Genomic DNA, 27,708 nt, shown 5'->3' with positions numbered 1-27,708 from the left:
GCATCACCTCAAACTCCAGAGCTGTTTGCATGCACCAGGGGAGACTATTTTAGCTCAAACCTTAAAGAGAGGGACTGATTGTGTGAACTCTCACATGGGTGCTGGGTGAGGGACACGAGGTCAGGAGGCAGCAGCCAGGTTTGTGAGTGCTTTAATTGCCCCTGGGAATTGCTCAGTGTTGAGCTGGCATTGGCTTTGTAACCTGCTTTACAAAGGGAACCTGGCACATGTGATCATTGATGCTCTGCCTGTGAGTTGTTTGATTCTTCTCCTCTTCCTGCACCACTTTGGCACCCTCCCATCCCACACTGTCTATTCTATTCTACTAATTTTCAACCAAAATTAACAGAGGATGAGCTGCAAATTGGTCTAAATCCTGACAAGCCTCACAAAATCAGACAGCTGGATGGCGTGTCCTTGCTAGGCTGTGCTGCAGGAGGGGTGGCAGTCTGTCCTCAACCCTCATATTGGACACCAGAGACTCCACTGCCTGGCCATGCTCCCAGCCACCTTCACCCTCCAAGTTCCAGCAGCAGAGCTATCTGCTTCCCACCACACAGGAGCTGCCACCTGCCCTGGGCCACCAGGTCTGCAGCTGGGACAAGGAAGGCATGGGAAGGGTGAGCAGGAGGAGAGGGGGCTCAGGCCCCCACGACACAAGGGGGTCTGAGTCCCAGCCACCCCCTCCACAGCCACATCCTTTGGCAGGGGGTCTTTCAGCTGGGGATGGCTGTGCTGGCAGGGGGATGTGAGGGACACGCCTCACTCCTCAATATTCTGGCAAGTTTAAAAATTACCGAGCACAGAAGGGGAGCAGGATCTGAAGGAGAAGGGTGAATGAGCTTGTCAAAATGACTCTGGTGGTGTCAGCCCAGGTTTATTAGTATTTATATGTGGGGGAGCTCTCCTGAGCTAAGGCTGCTCTGTGCATAGCAGTGTCTTCTTTCCTCCATGCCAAAGGGAAACTCATTTGGGATTGGTTCTTTTTTGCACTAAACTTTTTTTTAATGTTTTACAGCCAGCTTTCCCTGGGCACAGTAAGTAAAACTGAGGCACAGTGCAGCACTGACCTGGTGCAAATGCCACCAGGCTCATGGCAAGATCTTGCTCGGGGCCCAGGCTGTGCTGGCACAGAATGCAGGGGGCCTTTCTGCTGGGAAACCTGCTCAGGACACCATAATAAATGAAAAAAAATAGGTTACGTCCAAACTGCAGCTGAGTTCCTCTGGGCAAGAGCAGGGAGGTAGTGGCTTTTGGTGGCTATGTCACAAGCTGGGACATTCTTCCCTGCTTCTCCATCAGAACCTATTGTTGGAAAATTCAGACTCTGCAGCCCTGCTGGAGTTAGATTTTGGGTATTGGTCTTTTTCTGGATGCTGAAGAGCTCTGGCATGGCAGCTCACCCCCCTCACCACCGAGGGAGATAAGGGGTCTGGCTCCCCTCTCAGGAGCCTGGGAATCTCTGCCTTGCCCTGGATGAGTGGGGTGGATGGAGGCTGGGATGTGGGCAGACCCCATTGCCTTCCCCAATTTTCTCTTGGCTCAGCATCCTCCAGCTTTCCCTCCCTATTGCCACGCAGGAATGCACCCCAGCTGAGAAAAATACAGTCCCGGGCCAAGGTGTCACAGCCTTGGAAAATCATCACCAACCCTTAAAAAAAAGGAAAGCTGGGCTGAGCAGCGATGCTGCCTCCCCACAGTTGGATCTAGCTCCAGGCACTGCTAAAACCTCTGCTGGGCATGAAAGGGTTGTCCCAGAGCCCTGGATTAAAGTGTAACTGTCCTTTGGGTGGTGAGGGCTTCGATGGTTGCTGGCTCCCAGATAGCAGTGCCTGTGGCTACTAAATGCCCAAAGCTGGGGAACCCAGGGGACCTCTAAAGAACATAAGACTGTTTTAAAAATACTTTATTCTTTAGAAAATACAGCGTTCAGTACAGTATGCTCTGCTCCCCCCAGCTTCCATCCCCTCCACCATCCGCTCTGCCGAGGTCAAGGCAACATCGACACGTTCACCAGTTCACCACCGCAGCAGGAAAGCAGAGGGCAGGTTTCACCCACCCCCTCTCCATCTTCCCCGTGGCGGCTCTCGAGCCCTCGCTGGTACCCAGCAGCAAAGTACTCTCCCCCCAAACCCCCCATGAGGCCTTAATCACAGGGCCAAGAGCTTGGCCCTTGGAGTCAATAATGGCCCTTGCTGGCTGGGGACGGACCTGGGGGAGGCACACAGGGGCTGTCATGCTTCCCCACACAAGGATTTTGGGGTAGCCCATGTGATTTTTAAGACATGAGGCTGCCCCAGACCAGAGAGCCAGCAGATGAGTGATGGTGGGGGCTGGGGCACATGGAGGGGAGGTACAACCAGGGCTCAGGATCACCCTGGCTCCCATCGTAAACAGGGATCGAGCCGTATCAGGGCTGTAGCAGCTCCCTCAGAGGGGAAAAGCCTTATTGGAGGGGTTCAAAAAGGGGATGCAAACATCACCCAAAGGCAGAGTCACCTTTCTCCAGGGCCAGGCTGAGCTCAGGGTGGGGGACACACACACACCTTCCACCTCACACTGGCTGGCTTCCCCCAGGGACAAACTCCTGCTAGCAAAGCCCACCCCACGGGGAGGGGTCCTGCCCGCACCCTGAGGAGGTGCAGGATCACTCCAGGCCTGGGGCAGAGGGGCCATGCACACTGAGAGCAGGACAGGGGAGCAAAATCTGGGGGCTGAGGGAAGCAGGGAAAGAAGCATTTTGTCTTTTCAAACAGGAATCCCCAACACCATCCCTTCCTTTTGCATAGAGCAGCTTGCGGGCAAGCGTGTCCTTCAGTCACCCAGAGGCCACAGAGAGCAGCGGCTGTGACCCCGGGGGGGACAGGAGCAAAGCTGGGGGACACGGCCCTGCTGTTCCTGTCCTCCGCTGGCAGCCCCAGGGCTTGCACAGGGATGTGAGGAAAAGAAACACTGACAGCCCTGAACCCTCCCCATTGCTCTGCCCCCAGGTGCAACAAACCATCCTGATGTTTAAAAAAAGGAATGAAATAGGAAAAAAGAAGGGGAGGGAAAAAAAAGGCTAAGATGGAGGGAAAGATCCCCAGGTCAGCGGAGAGGAAGCCGGGAAGCGCCGCAGGGATGCTGTCCATTCACCGCCCAGTCCTGTGGGATCTAACTGTCCTCGCCGTTCTCGCCCGGCCCCTTGATCAGCCGCTTCTGTCCCCGCTTCCCCACAGGCCCCTTGGGCTTGGCGAAGGCCTGCTTGAAGGCATGCTGCTTGGGGTGCACCTCCTCATAGAGGAACTCCGCTGTCAGCTCGGCTCCGTCGTCGATCTCGATCTGCACCCAGGAGTGGCAAGCGGGGATTAGCAGCTCCCTGGGGTCTTGACACCCACCTTATGGCCACCCAACTCCCTCCTGAGCCCACCAGTGGGGCTGGACCAAGGCTGTGGCACAGTCCCTTGCAGATGCCCAGCACGGGTCTCTGCTCCATCACCTCTGGGTGGGCTCCTACTCACCTTCTTGGCTATCTCCAGGCAAAACTCCTGCTCCACGGTGTCCAGCAACCGGCTCTTGCAGCTGGAGTAGAGCATGCGCTCCTTGATGCTGCATTTGTACCCAGGCATGGAGTAGATAAAGACTGCAAGGAGAGAGCAGGGCTTGTGGCACTGCCCAGACTCATGGCCAGGGAGCTCTGGGCAGCTGCATCCCACCCTGGTCACAGCTTTTGCAGCTGTGAGAGTCCCAGTCTATGCAGCGACAGAAGGTGAGCCATCCCATCCAACACCCCTCCCCAAATCTCCCCTGGCTCTGGTACACCTGCAACACAATGGCTGTGCAAATCCACCATGGCAGCACCCAGAGAGCCCTGTGCTGCACCACAGCAGCTTCCCTCGCCACCAAAGGACTTGCCAGCACCCACCACGGGAGGACAGCAAGTGGGATCCAGCTCAAGATCCCCTGCCCTGCCAACCCCATCCCCACCCGTTCCCCACATGAGCAATGGTCCAGGGAGCGTGGGCACCAGCACAGGCTCTAATCAGGCAGTTCCAGTGCCGGGGCACCCACCAACTGACTCCAGGTAGTCTCCCTCGTGCGAGTGCTTGTACAGGAAGAAATGATAACGAGCCGAGTCCTGGGGGATCCTCTTGGGCAGGTCAGCAATCTCTGTGGGGCTCGTGTGCACCAGGTCAATGGTCTCCCGCTCCAGATCCAGCTTCTGATGGACAGAGGGGATGGGGGAGCAGACAAGAATGAGAGGCAACAGCAAGAGGCAGCAGGGTGTGGGGAGCTGTGTGAGGGACCTACCAGCTGGATGTAGTTGATTTTCTTCTGCTTGAGCGCCTGGATGGCTTGCTGAGCATCTAACTGCAGGGGGAAGGCCAGGCCCTGCAGGGTCTGGTGCTTGCTCTCCACACTGATCTCCGTCTTCACCTGGGGATGGAGACCACACCGAGCGTCAGGGTAGAGACCAGCAAAGGGTGAGGAAGGGAGAGAAAGGAAAACCGGCCAGTGCCACAGCAAAAGGCTTCTTATCCAAGGAGCCACCTGACACCCGGCTCACAAGGGCCATGGCATTAAACCACCAGAAGTCAGCCAGGCTTGGGGCAGCGATGCTTGTCACCGCACTGCCACGCCGGGGGATCACCCGGCCCCAGCCATGCACCCCCATGCCCCCCTACTTCACTCCCAGCAAAGACCAGCACAAAACTGATGTTTCCCAGCAAGTCCCTGGCAGGAATGCTGTGACCAACACTGGCACGTGTCCATCTCCAATCATCTCTGACCTCAACCTGCAGGTGATGGGGGGAGCCCTAAAAAATCACAGCATTCAGCTGCATGGGTCCCCACCGGCGGGGAGGGCAAGCCCCTCCTCAGTGGATTTAACTGCAGCAGACAGGCATTCCCTCCGATGCTGGAGCTGGGGAATTGGAGATCCACAGCTCAGAAAGATCTCGGCTGCTGTTTCCCCACAAGCCCTGCAAGGCAGAGGCTGCTGCCTGTACCCCAAGCAAACCCCTTAGTCCAGGAGACCAAAGCCCACTTCAAACAGGGAAGAGAAAGAGACCGCAGACATCACATCGCCCCAGGTGCCTCCATCCAGCCACAATGGAGGATCCCTGACCAGGACTGGAGGGTCCTGTGGGCCGGCAGTGGGGAAGGGGGGGCAGGACGCGGCCGGCGCGGCATACCTCCTCGGGGCCGGGGTACTCTACCAGCGATGGGCAGCAGCAACAGCCCCCCACCATCTGCCACAGAATACAGGGAGACGGCATCACCCTGATGGCGGAGGAGCCCATCCCACCTCAAGACCCCCACCCCAGGTAAACAGTCCAGCAACGCTAACCCAGGTGCTTTGCAGCGAGCGTGGGTCCTTTACTTTGGGATTGGTTTGGGGGATTTTGGGTAAAGACAGTCCAACCTTTTTATTTTTACTCTTCTTCTTTTCCCTCCCCTGATAGAGAAAAGGAAGAAAAAACAAGGCATGCCAAAAGAAACGCGAGAGTTTTAGCTCACATCTCAAAACCAGCTTGGCAGTGCCAAAGCAGATCTTGTTACGAGGCTGCCCTTCGTTACAGCAGCCCTGTGCAGTACCCACACCCCGGGGAGATGATGAACCCGGGTGCCCGGAGCACAGCATGCAGAAAAACAGCACCGGGAGAAGGAAAAACCGGGCATCAAGCAGGCAAGAGCAGCCTACCATCTCGGTGCTCGAGTCCTGGGAACAGGAATCCTGCGGGCGTGGGGAGAGGAGACACACCGTCAATGGCAGCCCGCGCAGGGACAGAGGGAGGGGTCTCGTGTGAAACGAGAAGGGGTGGGGGACACACAGGACATGCCGGGAGGATGGAGGCGTACCATCTCTCTGCTGGAGGCCAGGGAAGGCAGGTCCTGGTGGCACGGGCAGGGAGTGCAGCAAAAAATGACATGGGAGTCATCAGCGCTGGGAAGGAGCAGGCGGGAGAGCCCCAGCCCTGAGCCCTGGCAGCCCCACACACAGCATCTTGGCCGACATCCCTGCACAGAGCCCATCCCTGCCCCATCTCCTAACAGCTCCCCAGCCAAGGTGGCCCCAGCCCAGGGTCTGGAGGATTTACAGCTCCAAAAAAGGATCTGTAGGAGTTCCAGCAGTTGCAGCAATAGATTTTGGCTATCCTCCACCAAATAGCATATACTAATTTTTTTTGGGGGAAAAAAATGCCCAAGCATCTGTCTATGCCAAGCATCCTGGAGTGAACAGGGTGTGAATGCTCAGCTCTCAGGAAATAATTGCTCAAAGGTTGTCTGGTGGGCAAGAGGTCCGACTGACCTCCAAGCTCTGCTGTCCTACCATCCCCCAGGGTGACGTGGCACCAGCAAGGGCCCGAGGGCAAGCGCGCAGGGATTCAGAGGATGCACACAAGCTCTCCTGGTCCTACTCTGCAGAGGTGCAGCACGAGGACATTACCACTGCCAACACCTCCAGATCCTCATCTTTCTCCCCTGTAAATGCAAGAAGGCTGGGAGGGTTATAGCAGGACCGGAGGGACCTCAAGCTGCGACATGAAGCATGCTGAAGTCCAAAAATCCCAAGAGGTGGAAAGTTGTCCTAGCAACGTCAACTCCCCCACATACCTCTGGATTGTCTACTCCTTCCTTTTTAAAAAACATTAAAAACTGCCTCACTAGAACACCCACCAGGGCACAGCCCCGGAGCTGTGCATGGGATGGTTGAGTATGTGCCACATCCCATTCCCTCAGCCCCAGCCCTGCCAGCAGCAGACTTCACTGGGGGGTTGTATTATCTCCTTTTCTTTAGGTTAGTTTCCCCCCCCCCCCGCCCCCCCTTTCCTCACTGCTGGCATGGTGCTGACAAGCATTTCTCTGTCTTACAGTGAAAACTTTTGCGGGCGAGTGGTTCTGGTAACACCTCCACTTTATCCACCCACCAACTGTGGGCAGGTACAAATGGCACCCCTTATACTCTGCAAAGGCACAGCCACCTTTAATTCCTCTTAATCCTTCTGCCTCATCCCCCAGGTCCAAAGCTGCCTTCCTCTCCCCTGAAGCCCCATCGACGCGATATGCCTGGCTCCCCTCTGTGTTTCTGAGCCTGTGATGCTTCTAAAAAGACTTCCCACTCGTGGGTGTTAAGGAAGCTCAATGCCAAACTCAAAGCCATTTCTTAGCCCACAGTCTGCTGACAATTTCCAGCTCAGTAAAGCCGGTGATGCATTTCCAGCTATTTAAATATATATTTTTAATGGCAAATAGCAAATTTTTGCAAGCTCCCACCCAGCTGTCAAGGAGGGTAGCTCAAGACATTGCCTCTGTCCATGTAATCCTCAAACCACAGGGGAAGCTTGGCTCACAGAGCCTAAAAGGCTGGGCATCCTCCCAGGGCATGTGCAAACCTGAGTACTTCCTACTTCCGTGTAAAAGGCCACTGTGCCTGCCCTGAAGCTGCTGCCATGCAGCCATCGCCTCCCCCCTCCTGCTTTGCGGCTGCCCTTCCCCTCCCATCCCTTCTCTGCTCTCCTCTGGTGGTTGAGGAGGGTCCCAGGGAGCTTCCGACAGCCCAGAAATGCAGACACCTTTGGGAATGAAGACTGCAAATCAGGTTGGCATCCCAGAGGGTTGTGCATCAATGGCATCAGAGGAGAGGACAGCTGCACCACCAGCAGCAGCTCCAGGCAAGGGGCACAGCAAAGCACTTACAAGCTGGTGGCTTTTCAAGAAACAGTGTTCCTCGTGTTATTTCCAAAATCCTAATGAATTGGTTGAACCCAGGGAGACACACGGGGTTCTGAACAGCTAGCAGGGGCATGGACAGACATGCAGAAGCACTGAGGTCGGGACTTGCCCAGGGGCTGCTTCCCAGGTCACTGCCAGCCCTGATTGCTCGCTCCCACGCGCTGGATCTGCCCCCCCAAATGAATGTACATGCATGTGCGAGGCCCCCACAGCCTGTGCACAATGTGCACACGGGTGCAACGACCCTGTAAGCCTGTAGGCAACAAGCAAGGCTGGAGGCATTGCTGTGCTGGGCAGGGTGCTACAGGTTGAGAGCTGCTCCCAAACAGCTCCTCTTGATCAAAGCCCTCTGCTTTGCATGGCTCCAGAAATTCACTCAAAGCTGCATTTACTGATTGTCACAAGTTTCCCCACCCCAGGGAGGTGAGCATGGCACCCAGCACCCACACTGTAGCTCCCACCACCTCCTGCTCCGTGCCCAGGACCGAGTGGGGGCAGTCCCTGAACCAACACAAAGAATCTTCAGTGCACCCAGTGCTTAGCTGCTTTCCACCTTTAAGTCCACAGGCAAAAATATATCCATTTTCCTCTCTTTCTAAATTCTGGTGACCACTCCCCATAGCTCAGGCTGACACAGGGGACAGCATACTTCAAAATAACCTGCAACCCAATCAAACAGCAGCAGCACCTTCCCCGGGAGCTGTGTCTCAGAAAGGCAAGGGTGGGAAACAGAGCATGGCAGATCACCTGGAAAACAAGCACCATGAGCACCACTTACCTGGGTCACATTGATCCTACCAGACACAGCCCAAACCTCCCCCCCAAACTACTTCATCCCGTAGCACTGGCCAGCCAAGGCAAGGCACAATGCCCAAAGGTGCCAAACAAGCCACAGAGTCCCCATCAGCATCTCTCTCTTATCCAAGTGCAGGCATCACCTTGGATCCTCCAGCACAAACCCTGCCCAGCCCCTCCAGGCTGGGAGCTGGGATAACTGTGCGGGAGACCCCTGTAGTGGAGACCATCCCGTGGTGGCATCTCCCAAACACCCCCCAACTCTGTCACCCCCAGACCTGCTTTGGCAGGTGGAAACCTCCTGCCTCATCTTTCTCATTAATTAATGTCATCAGGCTGATTGGCTTCACATCTCCCAGGCATGTCCTGACCCAACCACAAGCTCCACAGCCCCAGCATAGGCAGAAGAGAGAGGGATGCTCCTCTAGAGATGAAGGTTTTTCACAGTATCCAAGTGAAATCCTCCCACCCCAACAAAGTCCTGCTTCCAGGTGGTCTGCCCAGCCAGCAAGCTGATCCCCTCCCCTGCCTCGGCATTTCACAGCACCGCAGAGGTTGGCATGAGTACTGTGAAATACTGGTTGGGAGATGATGGCATTACAGCCTTGTCTACCCCCAATCCTACCCTGCACCACTTCCACATCTTCTTCCAGCACATCAGCCCCCAAATTTAGGCTAAGATACGTATTTCTTCAGACAACATCCCTCATATTTATAGCCACAGAGGAAGAGTATGGGAAAGGAGGCTGCTGCAGCCCAAAGATAAGCCTGAGTTCTTCCTGCTTCCCTGGCAAACTCAGACACAGCTCTGGCTTTGCCCCGATACCTAGAGGTTAGAGACTGCTGCCTGTTTTCAGCCTCAAACCATCTTCTGCCTGCCAATTACAGCAAGTAAAATGGAGCTCTGAGCTCATGTCCTAGCAAGGGAAGAAAAAAAAAAGTCTGTTAAGTTCCTCTTTACACCACCAATTCGACCGTGAGGATGCTTGGTCCAACTCAGCAAGGGCAAGAATGGGTTAAACTGCAGACGTACAAGAGAGTGCAGTAAAAATGAGCCATCCCTTTCAGCTGGATACTGGGATGCTCACTCCCACACCTCTAGCAGCAAACACACCCCATCATCTCACATCTCCGTGTACCCCGAGGGTCTCGGGCTCCTTCTCCCCAGCTGGTGGACACCCACCTCGTTGATGCGGATCTGCTGGAGCTCCTGCTCGGCTGCAGTCAGCGGGGCCGGGGCGGAGCAGGAGGACACGTGCTTTTGGTACCCGCTCAGGGACACATCCTCCTGCAGACAGAGGGACAGGGACGAGGGAAGTGTCAGGGATGGTTATTGCTGCAAGGCTGGATGCACCCCCAGCCTTCAGGCTGTGTCTGAGCAACCCAGCGGGTATCAGGATCTCTCCTTTCCAGGAGGATCAACCTGAGCAGCACGCTTGGATGCCTCTGTGCAAATCCCACACTCGATTTTAAACAGTGCCTGTTGACTGCCTGTGCCTGTTCAGACCACCCTGCCCCTTCCCGGACACCATGGCCACAGCAGTGCAGCTCCTCTGCCCAATTAACAGAGCTCATGAGCACCAAAGCAAGAGGGAAAGGCAGAGACCATGGCCCAAGAGCAGCAGAGAGTGGCACTGGAGCAGGAGAGCAGCTGCCAGGAATGCTCCCTGGCTCCCATCGGCACCAGAAGCCCCGGCAAGGGTCTGATGCCCGGGAGGTCCTGGCTGTGCAGCTCCCTCTGCCCATGGAAAAGCCCACGGAAGAGGAGAAACCTCCTGCCAAGGCAGCCGGCTGACCCCGGCAGGGCAGCAGCTCTCGCCGCTGGAGCGACACTGCCACCGCCTGGCGCTTCTTCTCCAGCTCAGAGTAAAGCTCTGGATGTCTTCTGAGCCTTTCTCCCACCTCTTCCACTGTCTCCGGCACAGACTGACTACAGCTGTGCAGGCATGAGAAAGTGGCAGCGGCCACTGGGGAGTCTCAAGCTGCACGGAGGACAAATCTCCGTGCTGTCCTCTGCAAACACCAGCATCCCCCATCCCGCTCAGCTTTGGTGCTGAGCCCAGGTTAGGCTCCAGGGTTGAACCCAAAAGGCTGCCCAGAAACCACCACCATACCTTCACCGTTCCAAACATCTCATCCTTTATGTGCCCCCCGCCAAACTCCTTCTTCACCGTGGCTCTGGTGGCGGCATACAGCATCTTCAGCCGGACCTGCACGAGGAGGGAGGCAGCCAGCGCTGTCAGAGAGGAGCATCCTGCGCGGCGGGACCCGAAAGCAGCACCGCCATGCAAGAGGTGCCTGATGCTCGCAGTCACCATCCCACCACCGGCTCTGCAAACCTCAGCCCTCCCTTGGAGCAAGCACCTGGTTTCTATCCAGGCTGATTTCTAATCACAGCATCTCCAGGCCCGGAGCAACAAGCAAAACCCATCAGCACTATTTCCATGACCACCCATGCTCAGCACAGCCTTGCCAAGCACTGCCCGTGATCTGCTGGCTTATTCTGTGCTTTGCTTTCCCATTCCTGAGCTCCAGCGTGCCATTTCTAACCCCCCTAGGTAAGAGGAGGTGCAAATATCGCTGGAGTTGCCTAGAAGGGACTTTTGGCACTTCTTTTGCATCATTCTTCTGCAAAAGCTTTTGGAAACGCTCCTCGGTGCCCCACCCTTGCAGTAAGGCCTTCCACATTTTTTTTAAGATATATATATATTAAAAATACCTATATTATATTATTATAATTGTATATATATGTTTGTGTATATATATATGTGTGTATATATAGTAATACATATTTGTTAGATACCTCAAACTGCAGAGGGCCTTTTTTATATGTGTGTGCTATAATATATATAATGATATAATAACAACATACATTTGTTATATATGTTGTTACATATATGAAAAATACGTATTTATTATATATTATATATAAAACAGTTATATACAACAATATTATCATATATAATGTATATATTTCATATATAGCAATATTAACAATGCTGTTATTATATATAACAATTTTTTTTATATGACAAGTGCACATATTAACATGGCAGCAAATCTAAACAACATATAGATTATATAAAGTATATATCATATATATATGTATGCATGTGACAAGCACATATGTTAACACAGCCGTGAATCTTGGTCCCGCTGAAAGCCTGTTACAGAGGTGTGTTCAGCACAGTGACATTTTCCAAGCTGTACCACTGAAATCCTCCGAAGCCATCTCCTCTCAACCAGCCCTTTTGCGCCTGCACTCCGATGCCGCCTCCAACCCCCCCAGCCAGCCCAGCAGGTGCCGGTGCTGGCCTGGCCACACACAGCTTGGAGAGCTAGATGGTCAGCAGCTGCTCTGCATCAGCCCTCGGGTGGAGCAGGGCCGGGCTGGATGCAGGGCCAGGCATGCTGGTGCCAGCACTAGCTCTTCCCAGTGACGCTTTTGGCCAGAGCCATGGTGGGACATCTCCATCCCCATGGTCCGTACTGCTCCCCTCCCTACACCCCAGACCTTCCTCCTCCTCCTCACAGCGCTGCAAAGAGGACAGAGACACAGTCCCATTGTATCTTACTATATCTTAAAAAATTCTCCCATTCCCAAAGCAGTCTCCACTTCTTAACCCAGGCACAGCAGTGGAGAGTGTGAATGATCCTCCTCAGCCCCAGCGCCAAGTCAGCCTGGCCTGCATCACCTCCACCCTCCATCACCACCCCCCGCAGCCCGGCGGGTGCTCACCGGGGAGCTGTCGGGGGACCAGGAGATGAAGAGCCACTCGTAGCCCTGGGCGTTCTGGCTGTCCAGGCGGTACAGCACGTAGCACGGCTGCTGCTCATCCAGCAACGGCAGCACGAAGGCATCATAGTCGGCATCCCAGCGTCGGGACAGCTCTTTGTGGGCTCCCAGTACGAGCTGTTCTGGAAAGACAGAAAAGGTGGCGTTAGGTGAAGGCAAGGCTTAGCTCACCTTGCAGGACTGTGAAGCAGCTCGGCTAAGGGCTTGCCACAGCTTCAGCAGTGACAGCGGTTCCATCCTGCGGAAAGACAAATTAAGATCTCCAACCACGTGCAGGAGTGTACACTCCCAGTGGCCACTGCACCGTGGGATGCCATCGGGGCTGCAACCACCATGGAGGGGCTGGTTTCCTGCCAGCATCCTGCTGCCTCCTGTCCAACCATCTCCTCCACTCCTGTGGTCACCTCACTGGTGACCATCTGTAGCCTCCTTCCACTCTTCTCCCTCCAGCTGTGTATACCCTAACCAACCCTCACTGCTCACAGGGGAACATGAGACCTCCTCCATCCCACCCTGGACAAGCTCTAGGGGCACTAAAAAACCTTAGCAGGAACACAAGGAATCAACCTAGATTTGGGGCACTGAGAAAAATAAAGGTCCCATAGCACAGTGAGCCCAAGTTGCTCTCACTGGATCTCCCATAATCTCAGAGGAGTCAAATTCAGAGGGAATACCAGAAGCCCATGCCTGCAGGGACTGAAGATGTCCCAGAGACCCCAGCCTGAGGGGGGACCATGCTGCCAGCCTCTGGAAGAGATCTACATATTTCACACACTTGGTTGCACTCGAGTATCTGGAGGGTCTTTTTTTCAGCTACTATGCAAGCAGCAGTGGGGCTGGGAGCCCCATGAGCAGGCAGCTGAGATTTAAAGGTGCAGGCATTATATGAACATGAAACACCACCCTGTGAGGGTCAAACCAAGCTTTGGGATGGCCAGATGGAAAAGCAACATTGAGAGACAATCATTGTAGGTTGCTGGAAAACAACCTGTATTTTTATTCCATTTTAGATGCAGAAAGGTCTGGGAGGAGATGTCAGGACACAGAACGAGATGCAGGAAAATCCGGAGGTGCCAAAGCAAAATAATTTGGGGCTGTGGACAGATGGCACTCGAGGGGATGCTCAGCCTGCACGTGCCCTGCCTGGACCTCTGCCCACAGCCCCGCTGCCCGTCAGGAGCCAGGAAGCCCCTTGCCTTTGGTTCCTTTTCCAACCCTCTTCTTCCCATCCAGCTCAGCAACTCTGAAGCTCATGGCAGGAAAGCTTTTAAGGAAAATAGTTAAGGAATAAAGGGTTTGAGATGAGTTACTCTCACCCACCCTTTCCATCCAAGCAGGGCATTCCCCCACTGACAGCAGCGTAGCCCTCCCCTGCCCTGTGCTGCCCTGCCATGGCATTTGCTGGATGCATTGTTATTTGTGCACAAGGGGCACATGATACTGTTATTTGTGCAGAAGAGGCACATGCTACTGGTACAGTAACAAGGACAGCAGACAAAAAGGGTGCTGAAAATACTTTACCTTCAGCAAAACTACCTGTTTTGAGAAAGAGAAGCATAAAACCCTCAATCTACCCCTAAAATAAAAATAAAGCCCTGCAAATGGATTTGTGTACTGCAAAGACCTGGGATCCCAAAGAGACTGAAAGGAATTTCACCCAGCCAAACCCACTGGCAGCTCACGGGTGCCTCCATCTGCCAAATATCCTGACACCTCACGCACGAGGCAATCAATCAGTGCTGAATCATTCCAGGCTATTCCCGGGCTGCGCCCAAGCCGGATCCCGTGCTGCTGTGAGTCAGCAGCCTCCAGCTTTCCCCTGGACCGGAGGAGCAGTTTCTGCCTCTCTGCTTATTCCCCTGCCTCCCATCAGGCAATCTGTAGTTCAGTTCAACCCATTCAGGGTCAAATTTTCCTCCTCGGGAAGCATTGGGAAAGGGAAATCCAGAGCAGCTGCCTTTTGACAAAGCATCATCGTCAGCACTGGCTATTTCAGGCTCCATTTCTGTAGGGCGCTGCTGCTGGAAAAAGGGTGGCTGGGAGCATTTCTGGCCTTCGAGGTGCCCCCAGCACTCAGCTGCAGGCAGGCTGCCTTGCTCCAAAATGCCCGTAGAAGGCAGCCCTGCCTGCAGCTCTGGCAGGCGCCGCAGCAGGACAGCGCAGAGGCCGGGAGCCTGCAATGCTCAGTGCACATCACCTATGTGCAAAGAAACGCACCCAGTGGGGAGGACCACAAAGCCAACCTTGTCCAGAAACCTGCTGACAGCAAGTAGAGCATCACCACGTTGGACCACAAGTATTTCTCATGCCAGGAAAGCACTGCTGAGCCTCAATACACAGCCTGCTCCTCCAGCACACCCCTTCATCCAACCATGGCTTCTCCTGGCCAGCCCCTAAAGGTAACATCAGCTCAAAGAGCTCCCAAAAGATTGCTCAGCCATAGCTGCTCTCCTGGGGATGCCTGGACACGGAGCATCTGCCATAAGGCTCCTTGCAACACCTTCCCCTCCTTCCACCCGCAGTTGCCTGCTCCAACATGTCCCAAGACTAATGGCCTTAGGGCAGAAGGTTCTCTGCAAGCCACTGAGCAGGGCTGGAGGCTCCTCTTCCACCCCGCTGTGTAGGCAGGGCAGCTGGCTCCCCAGCTGGCTTGGGACACATCCCTTCCAAGATCAGTGTGCTCGAGTCCATCTGTCCAGCTATGACATCTGTCTGGCTGCTCATTACTGCCTGAGGGTCCTTCTCTGACGGGTAGCAGCAGGCTGATGCCCCCTGTGTTACAGAAAAGAGCAGTGGCCCAGAGGACTGAGCAACTTGAGACAAGTCACATGGGAGGACAGACAGGAGGTCCCTGAGCCAGGCTGGTGCGGCCACCACCACCTTGTCCCCAGCAGACCAAGCCCTTCAGCTCAGAGATGCTCCTGGCTCTCCTCCTTCCACCTGCCTCCCCATGGGAGCCTCAGGCTCTGATGCATCTCAGAGGCTTCTGCAGACGCTCAAGCTCTTCCAGAGCTGCCCACTGCCATGGCTGGTCCAGGCCAGGGGAAAGGAGCCAGCAGGGTGGGAGAGCTGGACTGGGAAGCACAAAGCACTGCCAAGTGAGGTTAGTCCATGAAGCAGCTGATGCCACCAACACATCAGACAGATAAATACATCCCATTCAGCCCGAGTAGAAATGATGGGATGTGGTTTCTATTGATGGTAAAAAGTCTTCCTTGCTGGTGTCACCAACCACAATCCAAAGCCAGTGGCACAAGCTCTAGCACCCTAAGTCCAGGCTTAGGGACATCCATGACTTATCCTAACACAAAACTGATTCCCATTTTTTAAAAGATAAAGAAGCCAAGAGAACAACATTGTTGTCAAAGATACTCTGAAGAAAGAATGCAGATACCATATCCCAACACAGGCAGATCTTGCTGAGGACAAAGCCAACACCAATGAACCTTGCAGTGGCCCTGCCAATGTGTCCCACGCGTCACGCTGCTCTTCCAAATGGGTCTTCACAGCCCCTCCAAAAGCTACCATGGGCTCCTTACAACCACATCCACCATGGTGTTTGCAGCATGGTCCTGGTGGCCCACCCAAGGAAGGTGGTGATGGCAGCTTGGCAGGGCATTAACGTCCCTGTTGCTGTGAGAAACAAGTCATTCATATGCAATTGTATGAGGCTGAGGTGATGGAAAACCTACACCACGGAGGCTCCCCGCTGGGACATTCAATCAGTGCATTGCTCTGGTCATTTGTGTGATAGATGTAGAGGCCACTTAAAGGCACCTTTCCATGGGGCAAATGCAGGCAGGTTGGTACCAGCCTTCAAACTGGGCTAGGGGCAGCCCCATGCCCAGAAGCAGGTGCTGGGACAGGCTGGATTTCAGAGCACAGCATGCCTTGCAGGATACAGTTGGGGCCCTGTGCCAAGCCCTGTATGGAGGAGTAACCCTCTGCCCACCCCTGCCCCGAGCATCTCCTTGCCTGGCGTGGGATGCCACGTCTAAGGAGGAAGATGCTGCGCATTGTCCCTGACCAAGGTGCCACGGCACCCGCAGCAGCTTCTCATGGCGCTCCCCATAACAAAACCCAACACAGTGGCAGGAAAAGCCACCCAGAGCACAGCACTGATCCCAGACACCCATACTGCCATATTGGTCTGCTGGTAAAGTTGCTGCTCCCCCCTCCGAGCCACCTCAGTGCTCACCAGCACCAAATTTTGGGGTTATATTTCAGCTCCAGGCTGCTGCATGCCAGGGAGCCCCAGTAAGATTTTTCTTGGGGTTTCCAAAAACACGAGCTGACACCACAGTGGCAAAGAGGAAAGGAGGAGAGGCAAAACAGAGAACCAACATGGCATAAATCAAAGCACATGAAAACCAGACTTACCATCCTCAATGATGACCTTGATGAGCCGAACTGAACCATTTCGGGCTTTGGCAAAGAAGTCCCTTAATTCTGTGGTGGCTGAAAGAACCAGAAACATTGTGATCAGATTTAACAGTCAAAGAAGGCACTGGGCTGCTCAGCAACTGGCCAGGGAGCGAAGCAACTTGGCAGGGCAGAAATTTAAAAATCAAAAAAATAAAATCACTGGTGCCAAAAAAAGATAATAAAAATAATAATACAAAACCCAAACAGCTGGGAGTGAAGTGCTGCGTCTCCCTGAGGCGTCAGAGTTAAATAGCAGCTGGGAGCGCATGTGATCCAGAGAACTTGATACTTGGCCTTGGTGAACATAATCACCCAAATTTAGACGACGGCTTGGCCGGTGCAGGCGGGGAGAGCTCAAATGACAAGTTTATTCGCTTTACAGAGCAGCATTGCATCTGGGGGTGGCTGGAAGATGTCCTAACAGGCTGTGACGTCTTGGGCTTGTGACACACCGTGGCAGGGATGTTGCTCCTGAGGCAGCTGGGGACCAGCATGGCTCCAAACTGGAGGCACTGGGTTGAAGCTGAGCCCCTGCAGAAGGGAAAGGCAACAGCGCCAAGGTTTTGCTTCAGAGCCAGCAGGGCTTTGGTTGCACAAGACTTCTGGGAAGCACTTCGGGGAGACACCTTCCTCCACATTCACACTCCCTGAGCACCAGGCACCAGCAACCGGTCTTTAACATCCTACCAGGAGGCAACAGCAGGCAGCAGATGTTGAAGGGGCAGCCTGCAGCTAGCGTTGGAGGCTTAACATGCCCACCTTGAAAGCATCACCAGCACAGAGCTCCTCGTCTGTGTTGGGTTTGTGTGTCAGGGTTTTGGTAGCAGGGAAAGACAGCTACAGAGCTGCCTCCTGTGAGAAGCTTCTCAAAGCTCCCCTGGCTCCACGTCAGACCCACTTCTGGCCAAGGCCAAGCAATAGAGACAGTGGCTGTGTCTCTGTGATAACAAATTTAAGAAGTTGGAGTTGCAAGGAGGACACCTCTACAAACACCTCTCGGCCAGAGCGGCCCATGGTGAGCGGGCAGGCTGTCCCCCGGCAGCCCGTCCCCCGGCAGCCCGTGGGGGTCACCGGGGGAGCAGATCCCCACCTGCAGCCCAGGGAGGGCCCCACGCCAGAGCAGGCGGCTGCACCCGAAGACAGCCGGGACTCTGGGGGAAGCCACACTGGTGTAGTTTGCAACTGGGAGGATTGCAACACACAGAAGGGACCCACACCAGAGCAGTTCATGAAGAGCTGCAGCCCGTGGGAAGGACTCATGTCAGAGGAAATTCATGGAAGACTGTCTCCCATGGGAGGGACCCTACGCTAGAGCAGGGGAAGAGTGTGAGGAGTCCTCTCCCTGAGAAAGAAGTGGCAGAAACAGCAGGTGATGAACTGACCACAACCCCCATCCCCTGCCCCCCTGCACTGCTGGCAGGGAGAAGGGAGAAAAATCAGGAGCAAAGCTGAGACCAGGAAGAAGGGAGGAGTGGGGGGAAGGTGTTTTTAAGATGTGGTTGCATTTCTCACTGTCCTACTCTGATTAAATGGTGATGATGGTGTTTAAATTAAATTGATGTTCTTTGTCTTCCCCAAACAAGTCTGTCTTCTGCCCATGACCATAATGGGTGAGTCATCCCTCCCTGTCCTTATCTTGATTCCCGAGCCTTTTGTTGTATTTTCTCCTCCCCATTCCTGAGGGGGAAGGAGTGAGCAAGTGGCTGCTTGGTGCTGAGTTACCCTGTGGCTGTGTGGTGCTCAGTTGCCCTTTGGGCTCAAACTGTGACACGGTCCCACCCAGGACATGCTATGTGCAAAGGCAATGCCCAAGAGATGTGGCCTGGAGGGGCCAAGCCCCATGAGGAGGAGTATCTCCCAGTGCAGGGAGTGCCCAGCATCTCCCAGCCTGGATCTCCCAGAAAGCCTCTTTGATTACACGCCTGAGCCCCTTCCTGGATGCAGCTGCACAGCCAAGGGGGTCCTGTGAGTACAAAGTTGTAAGCAGCACTGCACTTGTTAGAAATACTAAAGAAACTGGTGTTATAAACACTAGAGACCCCGGCAGAAACCCCTTAGTCCACACCAGGATCTATGCTCAGAGTCACTGTCAGCAGCCCAGCCCTCCTGGTGCCTTGTCATACACCTGTCCATTGCTGATCACTGTGCTGGAGCAGCCCGCAGCAGGGAGGAGCCCTGTTTTGGGCTCTGCAGCCTGAGAGCATCCATGGTCAAGCCACTTTGCAAAGAAAGCCACCCCTATATCAGCCGAAAGGTGCGGTGGACAAGTCATTCCCAGGCACCAATGGCCACATCCATTCTGCTTCAGTCCCACTGGCAGTGGGTGCCACCCTTCGGTGCAGCCCCCAGCATTGCCACAGGAGGAGCCTCGATGTTACCCATGACCTGCCCAAGGGACATGGTGGGGCCACCAACTGCTACATGCCGGTGCCCTCTTCCCTGGAGGCAGACCCTGGGCTGGGGCACTGCCCGCAGCTCCCCCAGCCCTGAGGGAGAAGGAGTGAGCGTGGATTTGTCCCCACGCACAAACGACAATGATAATGCAGGCAGAGAGGTGGACAGACATGTCCTGGGGAGCCCCCAGGGAACTCCTGACTGTCGCCTCCAAGTGATACATCTGAGATGCATCTGTTCCACCAGCTCAAAGCCTGTCCTGATCAGAGGTCCTGGTGGCTTCCCCTCCCCTGGAGAGAAGAGGCACAGAAAGAGCTCCCAGGATGGCACCCTGCAAACAGCAGTGCTTCCATACAAACCCAGAGATGCCACCCTAGCAGGACCCCACGGGAACAGGCACAGAGACACCCCAGCAAAGGCACATTAGTCCTTAATGGCATTTTAGGGGACACACAGAGGTTTGCTGGCATAATCCTACCATGAGAAAACCTCTTCCCCCTCCATCAGCATGGAGGCACATGGCTCTTCCAGTTCCCAGCGCAGACTTTCACCCTCTCCCAGCGCGAGCTGGGAGCTCAGCCTGCTCCCTCCATTCCAACCCAAGGATGCTCTGATATTTTTAGCTCCTTTCCCTGCTGAGAGTGACTGCTTCCTTCCGGCAGCATCTGTGGTTACTGCAAACACACAAGGCGGAAGAGGAGGAGAAAAAGAGACATTTATACACCCAGGAACCCTCATGCAGGAGACAAAAGCTCCTAATAAGCATTATGCATCACCAATTCCTATTGCACTGCCAAATTAGGAGAGAGTAACATCGGTCTTGGATGTTTCTATAGCATCAGCTCCAGGGGAGGAAGAGGAAAGCTCTGCAGTGCTAACCAGTTTGCAAATCCCTCTGGCCTGACCCCATCCTTCCCAGAGCCCAAGGGCACATGGGGACCTGGAAAAAATCAGGAAAATCTGGGCAAATGCAACCCCCCAGCCACCGGGAAATTATAACAGTGTCCAGAAGTACTGAATTGACAGCTGGGATGATTAATAGTTTAGTGACCGACAAGTGACAGCCAAGTGCTGCGACCTGTGTAGGTACAGAGAGGTTTAAAGGGATTGGGAAAAGCACAGATGCTGCCAGAGAAGCCGAGCACACGATGGGAAATACCACAAGGTCTGCCAAGGAAGGAGATGCTTTCCAGAGAAGACAGTGGCTAAGGCTTCAAAAAACTCAGAGCAGGCTTCCAAGCTTTAATTCTGCTGAAATTAAAAACAAAACAAACCAATTTTCATTTAAATAAAAAAATCACCAGGGTGTCTTCAATGTTCCCTTCTGTCTCTCATGATGCAGAGCCAAGAGACAGAGAGGAGGGAGAGGAATAAGCTAGCGAAGGTTTTCAGCACAAGCTCAGCAACTGCTTCGTTACAGCATGATTACAATTTAATTGGCACAGAAGACTTGACAAGATGGCTCACGTGCCTGAAATATTAATACAAAAGTCCACAGCCAGCTCTGGAAGAAAGGCAAGGAGGAGACCTTACCCTGTAGATGGAGGTGAGCGATACCTCTGCCCTGAGGCATCTCCTTGCCAGGAAGACTCCAGGACCCAACCCAAGGGCTGAAAAACCCACGTGTGGGGAAACCACAAAAAGCAGAGCAAGGGAGAAGCGATGGGGCAGAAGACTGGAGGGGAAACCTGCACATCCAACTCACCCTTGAGGCATGGGTTCCTGGAAAATCCTGGAACAAATAGTCCAGAAACAAACCCAAGCTGGGCTACAGCCAGTGGGGATCTACTGAGACCAAGTTGCATGAGATCAACCTAGCTTCCTCCCACAGAGCCACAGACCTGTGGGCTTCAGGGGTCTCAGCTCAGCTTTCTAAGTGTCTCCAAGTGTCAGAAGCCATCTTGGGAAACACGATGGTGGTGAAACTCTATGGCACAGGCACAGAACTGCATGGATAACTCACTCCGGGAGGTATCAGAGGGTGGATCAAGCAAGGTCTCCTGGGGACCTGTGGTGGGTCCAGGTTTAGTCCACATTTCCATGAACACTTCTGACAACTGCAATAGTGCTTCCTGCAGCTGTAAGGTGGGAAGCTAGAGGAGATGCAAGAGCATTCTGGAGAATTCACCGTTCTCTCAGGAGACTGGAGAAATGGGCTGGGAAAAAAAGAAATAGGATGAAACTCAGCAGGAAGCAAAGTACCATAACTAGAAGGACCAGCAACACCAATGCAGGGTCCAGCAACTCCAGAGAAGAGAGGAGGGTTGCAAGCCAAGATCAGTTTAATTGCTTCATGTTGCTGTCAGCAGTCATTCATGAAGGCATGAACAAGAGCATGATCATGTTATCTGGTGCTGACAAGGCTGCAGGCACAGCAAAACCAGCATGTCCAGGCTCAGCATCATGCAAGGAGCAAGGCACAGGACGGACAGCACCTATGCCAGAAGACACAGCATGCAGGAGCAACCAAAGAAACCAGGGCTGGTTGGTCCAGAGGAGAGAGGAAAAATGATGAACGACTTGTACTGGTTTTCCAGCCAGAAACATCAGGTCCCACCTTGGCATTTAGGAAACCTCACTATGAAGGTGACCAGACTCTGGGAAGGACACCATGCCTCCATTCCTGCCCCCAAAAGCCTACAGAATCCTTCCCAGGATGTTGCTGCTTTGAGGCAGGATGAGCTCAGTGGCATCTTGAGGAACCTTCTGGCCTTTCTACAAGGCAGTCCTGCCATCAGCCCTCTTGGCAGACATGGTGAGCACAAGCACCCATGCCTGTTCAGCCACCCTTCCATGCATGACAGCCCAAAAATCACCTCCAGCCACTGAGTCGTGCAGCACCTCCCTCTCCCATCTGTTCACAGGCTGCAGATGAGTTGTCCCCTATTCATGAGCCACCTGCATTTATCAGTCTGCTGACAGCGTGTCCCAGGTCCCCCAGTACCACAAAACCTCCCTGCCCAGCAGCACCTGCCACCCATTTGGGACAGAGGGCTGCTGGCACCAGGACACCCAGGCTGGGCAGCTTGCAGTGTGGCAGGGCGATGATGGTTTGGCAGGCAGTGGCCTTCAGGTGGCAAGCTGCCAGAGGAGAAGAGGAGCTCATGGTGGGAAGGCATGGTGGTGCCTCCGCTCTCAGAAGCACCCAGCAGGCGCAGACCAAAGCCTGAAGACCCCATGCCTCGGAGACCAGCAGGGTGGCCAGATCCTTGCACCTACTGAACGGACACACTGTTTGCCACTAGAGCAGGCAGCTGCCCTGCCCTGGGATGAGGCCCTTTGGATCGGTCCCCAGGAGATTTCAGTGCTGGGCTTGAAGCATCACGCTTGCCTGAAAATGCTGCGAGATAGAGCTTGGGGGTACCACCCCACCACAAAAGCCATTCCCAAAGTCAAGACTTTTCTTGATGTTTACAGCCCCAATTAGCTTATCTGAGCGGAGCCAGGCTGTAATGAGGCTGGAGGGAGACAGAGGCACCACGCAGTGATGACAGCCGTAGTCACAGCAACGGGCTGGTCTCTCCCTGGGGATGCCAGGGTGCCAACGGAGCCGCCTGCGCACCCCTCAAGGAACCACCACGGGGATGGGGATGGAGGCGACAGCCACACTGCCTCCCCTGCACTTTTCTCTCCTCCACCCTCTCAGTCACTTGTCGGGGGTGCAACAGGTTTTTGCTTATGCGACCCTTCCCAATCACCCCCCATCCCGATGACAGCGCCCAGCTCCCAGATCAATAATACATGCTCCCTGAAACAGATGCCTCTCTCAATACAACGAGTCACCTTGCCCTCCCGACGGGAAACCGGAGCCTCCGGCCATCAATCTTTCATTCCCTGGACATAATCTTCAAGTCGATGCGACTCCAAGCAGCTGCTTCCCTTTCACTGGTCGGGGCACAGCGTGTCTGGGATGCAACAAGGAAACTCAGCCAAAAATCCAGCCACAAACCTGGGCAAAACTTGTCCAGGGATGCTTGGCCAGACAGTAGCCGAGGTGCTGATGGATAAAAGACAATTACACCTGCACCACCTACACCTTCCCTGCACAGGCAGCTCTGCCCAGCTCCTGCTTGGGCATCCAGGAAAGGGCACAACTGCAACAGGCACAAAATAGCTGTTGCTGCTGCTGAAATTCATCCTTTTCAGCCTGTCCCAGTGTACACAGCGCCTGCTCATCCCTCTTGCTGCAGAGAGCTTTTTCACTGACGGATGTGGCTGGTCAGTTTAAGCGCTAAGAGGATTTTATTTACTACAATGGGAAAAAAAAAATGTCCTTGAAGGGAATCTTTTCTCTGGGAAAAAGCTACAGATGTCAGAAGAAAACAGAAAGAAGCAGAGTAAAAATATCTTAGCAAGACAGGACATAAGCAAAGCTTTTCTCCCAATTTTCTGTGGGGCTGGGCTGTATCCTGCAGGATTTCACATAATTCCTGGTCTGTATTGCAAATCCTGACACCAGTCATTTGCTTCACAACACCGGATTTTCCATGTGTGTGCCCAGGACCCATCTCTTCTCAGCTTTGGCACCTCAGTTCAGTGATTTGGCCTTTCCCTCGCTCCCGGGTAGGCAGAGCCCACCCTGGGGGCAGTACTGCTTGGATCCAGCCAGCGATGCAGCATCCCGGAGCAAAGTGGTGGTGCCTGCGTGCACTGTACTGCTTTGCCTGAAGAAGTTGCTGGTTACTGCTCCTCTCCTCTGCCCAGTAAAGCCATCACTGGGAGTACTGGTTTGGGTGTCAGGTGGGACAGGGCAGCAATCCTGAATTTACAGCCTCTCGATGCACACTTTCTGACAGATTTTCTCTACCCCACCACTTTAGGTGGGTAACTTCAAGGGGTTTGACATCTCAGGGTGTTTGTCTGGTCTTCCAGCCACGCTGCTGCTCAGCTCATCCTGACACGTTGCTCACTGGGACATGGACCATCACCCCAAGCGGGCCTCAACCTGAGTTGGGTGCTGGCCCCAGAGAAGATATCACAAGTGGGGACCGGCTCCTCAAAGCCATCCTTGCAGCAGCCCAGTGGCCCCTGTCCCCCATGGACCAGCCATCCCTCCTCCTTGGCTGATGGCACAGTGTGACATGTTCCTGCTTAGGGGGTTACCCCTGGCATCCCAGACACGAAGCCACCTTCAAATTCAGAAGGCCAGGCACCTCAGGAGCCAGAACTGCCTCCTAGCATGGCGAGAGGAGAGGGGCTGAGGAAGTGGGATACCGAGACAAGCTCCTTCTTTCTTCTCTGGCTTTCTTCTCACTGAAGAGCCAGGAAGCTGGCTGGTTTCAAAGGAGACCTTTGCAGACCCAGCAGCTCCTGAGTCCCCCCTTTCTTCTCCTTTTTTGCCATCTGACATCATTCCTCTCTGCGTGCATCACGGTTATGCTTCTCCTGAAGGTATTCCTACCAGATACCTTCCCAGTGCAAGATCCAGTCCTAGGGCAAAGTGGAGGCTCAGCCATGGACGGGAGCAAAGGTCCTTATGCTCACATCTTGCCACCTCCCCCAGAAAGCCAGCACCAATTATTTTTTTTTTGAGTGAAAAAATAACATGCATTTGATTACTTTCTAGATAAAGACAAATCCCCTTATAAGAGACTTTTTCTCTCTAACCAGAGGTCACAACAGAGCACTTAGAGGTGACTGGGTGACCTCCCACCAGCATCAGAGCCCTGATTCAGCATCACCTTCCAAAGGCACAGTGGCCAGGCCTGGCTTTTAAACTTGAATAGCAAATGCTGTCCCCATCTAATGCCACTCAGAGCAGAACAGGGACTGCAAAAATACTTGACAAACACTCCTAGCTGTAGTTAAAAAGCAGGTTTCCTGCCCCAAGAAGCCCACAGCAATCCTCATCGGCTTCCAACCGTCTCCCCAGCCTGGCAGTCTCCATGGCAGCCCAGTTTTCTCACCAGCACCTTCAAGGGAGCTGCCACAGATAACTAAAAAAACCAATAATTAGCCTCTTGCCTCTGCATGAAAGGCTCAGCCCTGATTAAATACCCTGAACCTGTGGCTCTTCACTGCCATTGCTCCCCCTCCACGAGGACTGTCTGCTTCTCCCCAAAAGCCAGGATTACTCTGTAGCATAGCAGTGGGGGGCTGCTCTGGGGAATCCTCCATCACCATGTCACCCTGCTCTCACACTGATCCAGCACAGTGTCAACCAAAATCTCTCTCCAGCTTGTCTGCAAGCTCTCCTAAGCTAACCAGCGGGTCTGAACGTAACTCCAGCAGGAGCAGATGCCTTCCTGCAAACGGGGAAGAAATGTGAACAAAAAACCACACGGCAATGTGTGCACACAAAAATAAGGAGGCCCTAGAAACCAGGAAGATGCAGAAAATCCCTCCTCCTCGATCAGGAACAGACCTCAGCACCTCAGCTGAGGGAATGAAAGTAGAAGTGGGATTGCTGTTCCTCATCTGATATCGAATCTACTCTCAGCCAAGGGAAGGAATTAATTTGATCACTGTCCCAAGGTGGGGAGGACTGAAATACCCCAAACCCCACCCTAGGGTGGTTCCCTTACAGCCCAGAGCGCCCCAGTTCAGCATCGCAGGTGCTGGAAGGGCAGTTTTACGTTCGGAGGAAATAGCCGCTTTCCGGAAGAGGGACTGTGCAGCAGGGCATGGAGAGAACCCAGAGAGCTCAGCCACCCGGAGACGTCCAAGATGCTGCGAGAGGGAGACCACCCAACACAAGTTATTTTTCAAAATCACATGGAGGTTGGGGATCTGCTGCCTGGGCAGAGCCGTTGGGTCTATCCCCGCCCTGCACCAGCTGCAGCTCCTCGGGGGAAGTCTAAGTCCCTTCCCCTTTCCAGCAGAGCGCTGCTGACGGAGCAGGTTACATCCCACGGGCAACAATAACTGGCAGTGACTCTCTGTGCTGGTCCCAGCAGGGTTTGCCAAGCGGTGGGCAACCAAGGTCGGTGAAGGTCAGTGCTCCCAGAGAGCAGCTCACTGGCTTCGCCAAGGCAGCGCATCCCCCCCGGCAGGCGCGGGGGTGCCAGGCAGGACGGCATCAGGCAGAGGAGCAGACGGGCATGGCGGCGAGCAACAGGCAGCTGCCTCTTGGGGCACAGGCAGCGCAAGAGGCCTTGCCTGCACCAAACCCCACCGGAGAACTCTGCAGAGCAGGGCTGGCACACCGAGAGTTCAGATGGGCACTGGGGTCCATCCTGCTGATTTCTTTTTAATTTTTTTTTACAGCAGAGGAAACATTTAACTAGAGCCTGAACTTAAGGGTTCCAGAAGCAACAAATCTGAACCCAAATATTGTCAGCTACTAGTGCTCCCAGGCAAAGCAGGAGAAACATTTAAGCACCATGGCTAACTGCTTCTCAGCTCTGGCTCTTCCAGGAGCATCTGATGGGGAAGGATGCTCTCAACCATGCACTCAAGGAACAAGGATGCTCATGCCATGACGGAACAGCAGCCACGAATTCAATATTCTTGCACAAAGGTGCTGGCTGTGGGGAAGGGAGCTGTGAGGCCAGTGTCCCAGCTCCCCTCCCGGGGCACGCAGCCGTGCCGGATCCGCAGCTGCCCAGCACGGAGCAGGGCGTCAGGGGCGGCTGCTCTCACCTCCCTGCTCGCATATTGATCGGGTTACATAAATTATGCAATACCTCTACTCCCGATTAATATTGTTAATTGAGTTGGCAGGGGGGGGGGGGGAGCAGGAGGGAAATACCGTGAGGACACACGGTCCCGCACCAAATACTGCCATAAACGCAAAAGCTGCCGTCTCAGGGTGCTGTCCGGGTCCTGTAGGGAGCGAGCGGAGAAAGCGGGGAGCTTCCCCCCAAACACAACGGCACCGGTCAGGCAGGAATTTACTGGGGGTCTCTGCAGCCCCCCCGGAAGGAGGGGCAGCGCTGGGGGCCGAGCAGCGCCGCGGGGCGGGGGATGTGGCCGGGGCCGACGCGGGGCTGCGGCGAAGCAGAGCTGCGCGGGTGAAGGTGCTGCAGCAGCAGAAGGCGTTTCGAGCGGGGTCACAGCCGTTTATTACCGTCGGCCCAGACAAAGGATGCAGGAGAGCCCCCTCACCGGCAGCATCCCCGGAGCCAGACCCCCTCCTTCGCCTCCTACGAGCACCCAGATGCTAAGCCCGGCTCGGTGCCCCTCCCAGCCTCCCCCCTCCCGGCAGCCACTTGCAGGAAAACCTGCCGGCTCCTGCAAGAAGCTTCATCTTATCGCTGCCGCGGCGGGGCCGGGGGATGGCTGAGGGCGCGTCCCCGCCGGGTGCCTCCCGCGGGGGGTGCAGAGGAGCAGCGCAGCCCGGGGGGGGTGGGGGCCGGGCCCCCGCCCAGCCCGGCGGCGGCGGCAGGCGCCCCGCGGGAGGGGACCGGCGGCTCGGCGGGCGCCGCTTACCGTGGATGCCGGTCTGGTGAGTCATGGCTCCGCTCCGCTCCGCTCCGGCTCCGCCGCGTCCCGGGCAGGAAACGGCTCGGCCGGCAGCACCGCCCGCTTCCGGGGCCGGGAGCGCGGCCCGGCGCCCCCGCCCCGGGGAGGAGCCACCGGGGCCGCCGCCCCCCGGGAGGAGCCACCGGCCCGGCCCCGCCCCGCGGCGCCCCCTGGCGGAG

General features: G+C 54.8%; 1 protein-coding gene across 2 annotated transcripts; it reads right to left on the bottom strand.

Moving 5' to 3' along the window:
- Positions 1-1,902: 1,902 nt before the first annotated feature.
- On the bottom strand, positions 1,903-27,562 carry TWF2 (twinfilin actin binding protein 2). Of its 2 annotated transcripts, XM_074913814.1 has the most exons (12): positions 27,497-27,562; positions 20,832-21,282; positions 16,688-16,765; positions 12,251-12,429; positions 10,626-10,721; positions 9,695-9,799; positions 5,842-5,874; positions 5,684-5,716; positions 4,291-4,416; positions 4,051-4,201; positions 3,501-3,622; positions 1,903-3,321 (listed from the first exon to the last, which is right to left on the bottom strand). In XM_074913814.1, exons 2-12 carry the CDS (start codon positions 20,929-20,931, stop codon positions 3,154-3,156), a joined length of 1,191 nt encoding a protein of 396 aa, XP_074769915.1. In that variant the 5' UTR covers positions 20,932-21,282; positions 27,497-27,562; the 3' UTR covers positions 1,903-3,153. The 2 variants fall into 2 exon arrangements, with proteins under 2 accessions (XP_074769915.1, XP_074769916.1); XM_074913815.1 differs by lacking the exons at positions 5,684-5,716; positions 5,842-5,874.
- Between the last annotated feature and the right edge of the window lie 146 nt (positions 27,563-27,708).

Source organism: Athene noctua, chromosome 10 (genome assembly GCF_965140245.1).
Source record: "Athene noctua chromosome 10, bAthNoc1.hap1.1, whole genome shotgun sequence".
Taxonomy (NCBI): Eukaryota; Metazoa; Chordata; class Aves; order Strigiformes; family Strigidae; genus Athene; species Athene noctua.
Note: the sequence above shows the minus strand (reverse complement) of the source record. Positions and strands in the feature narration are given on the sequence as shown.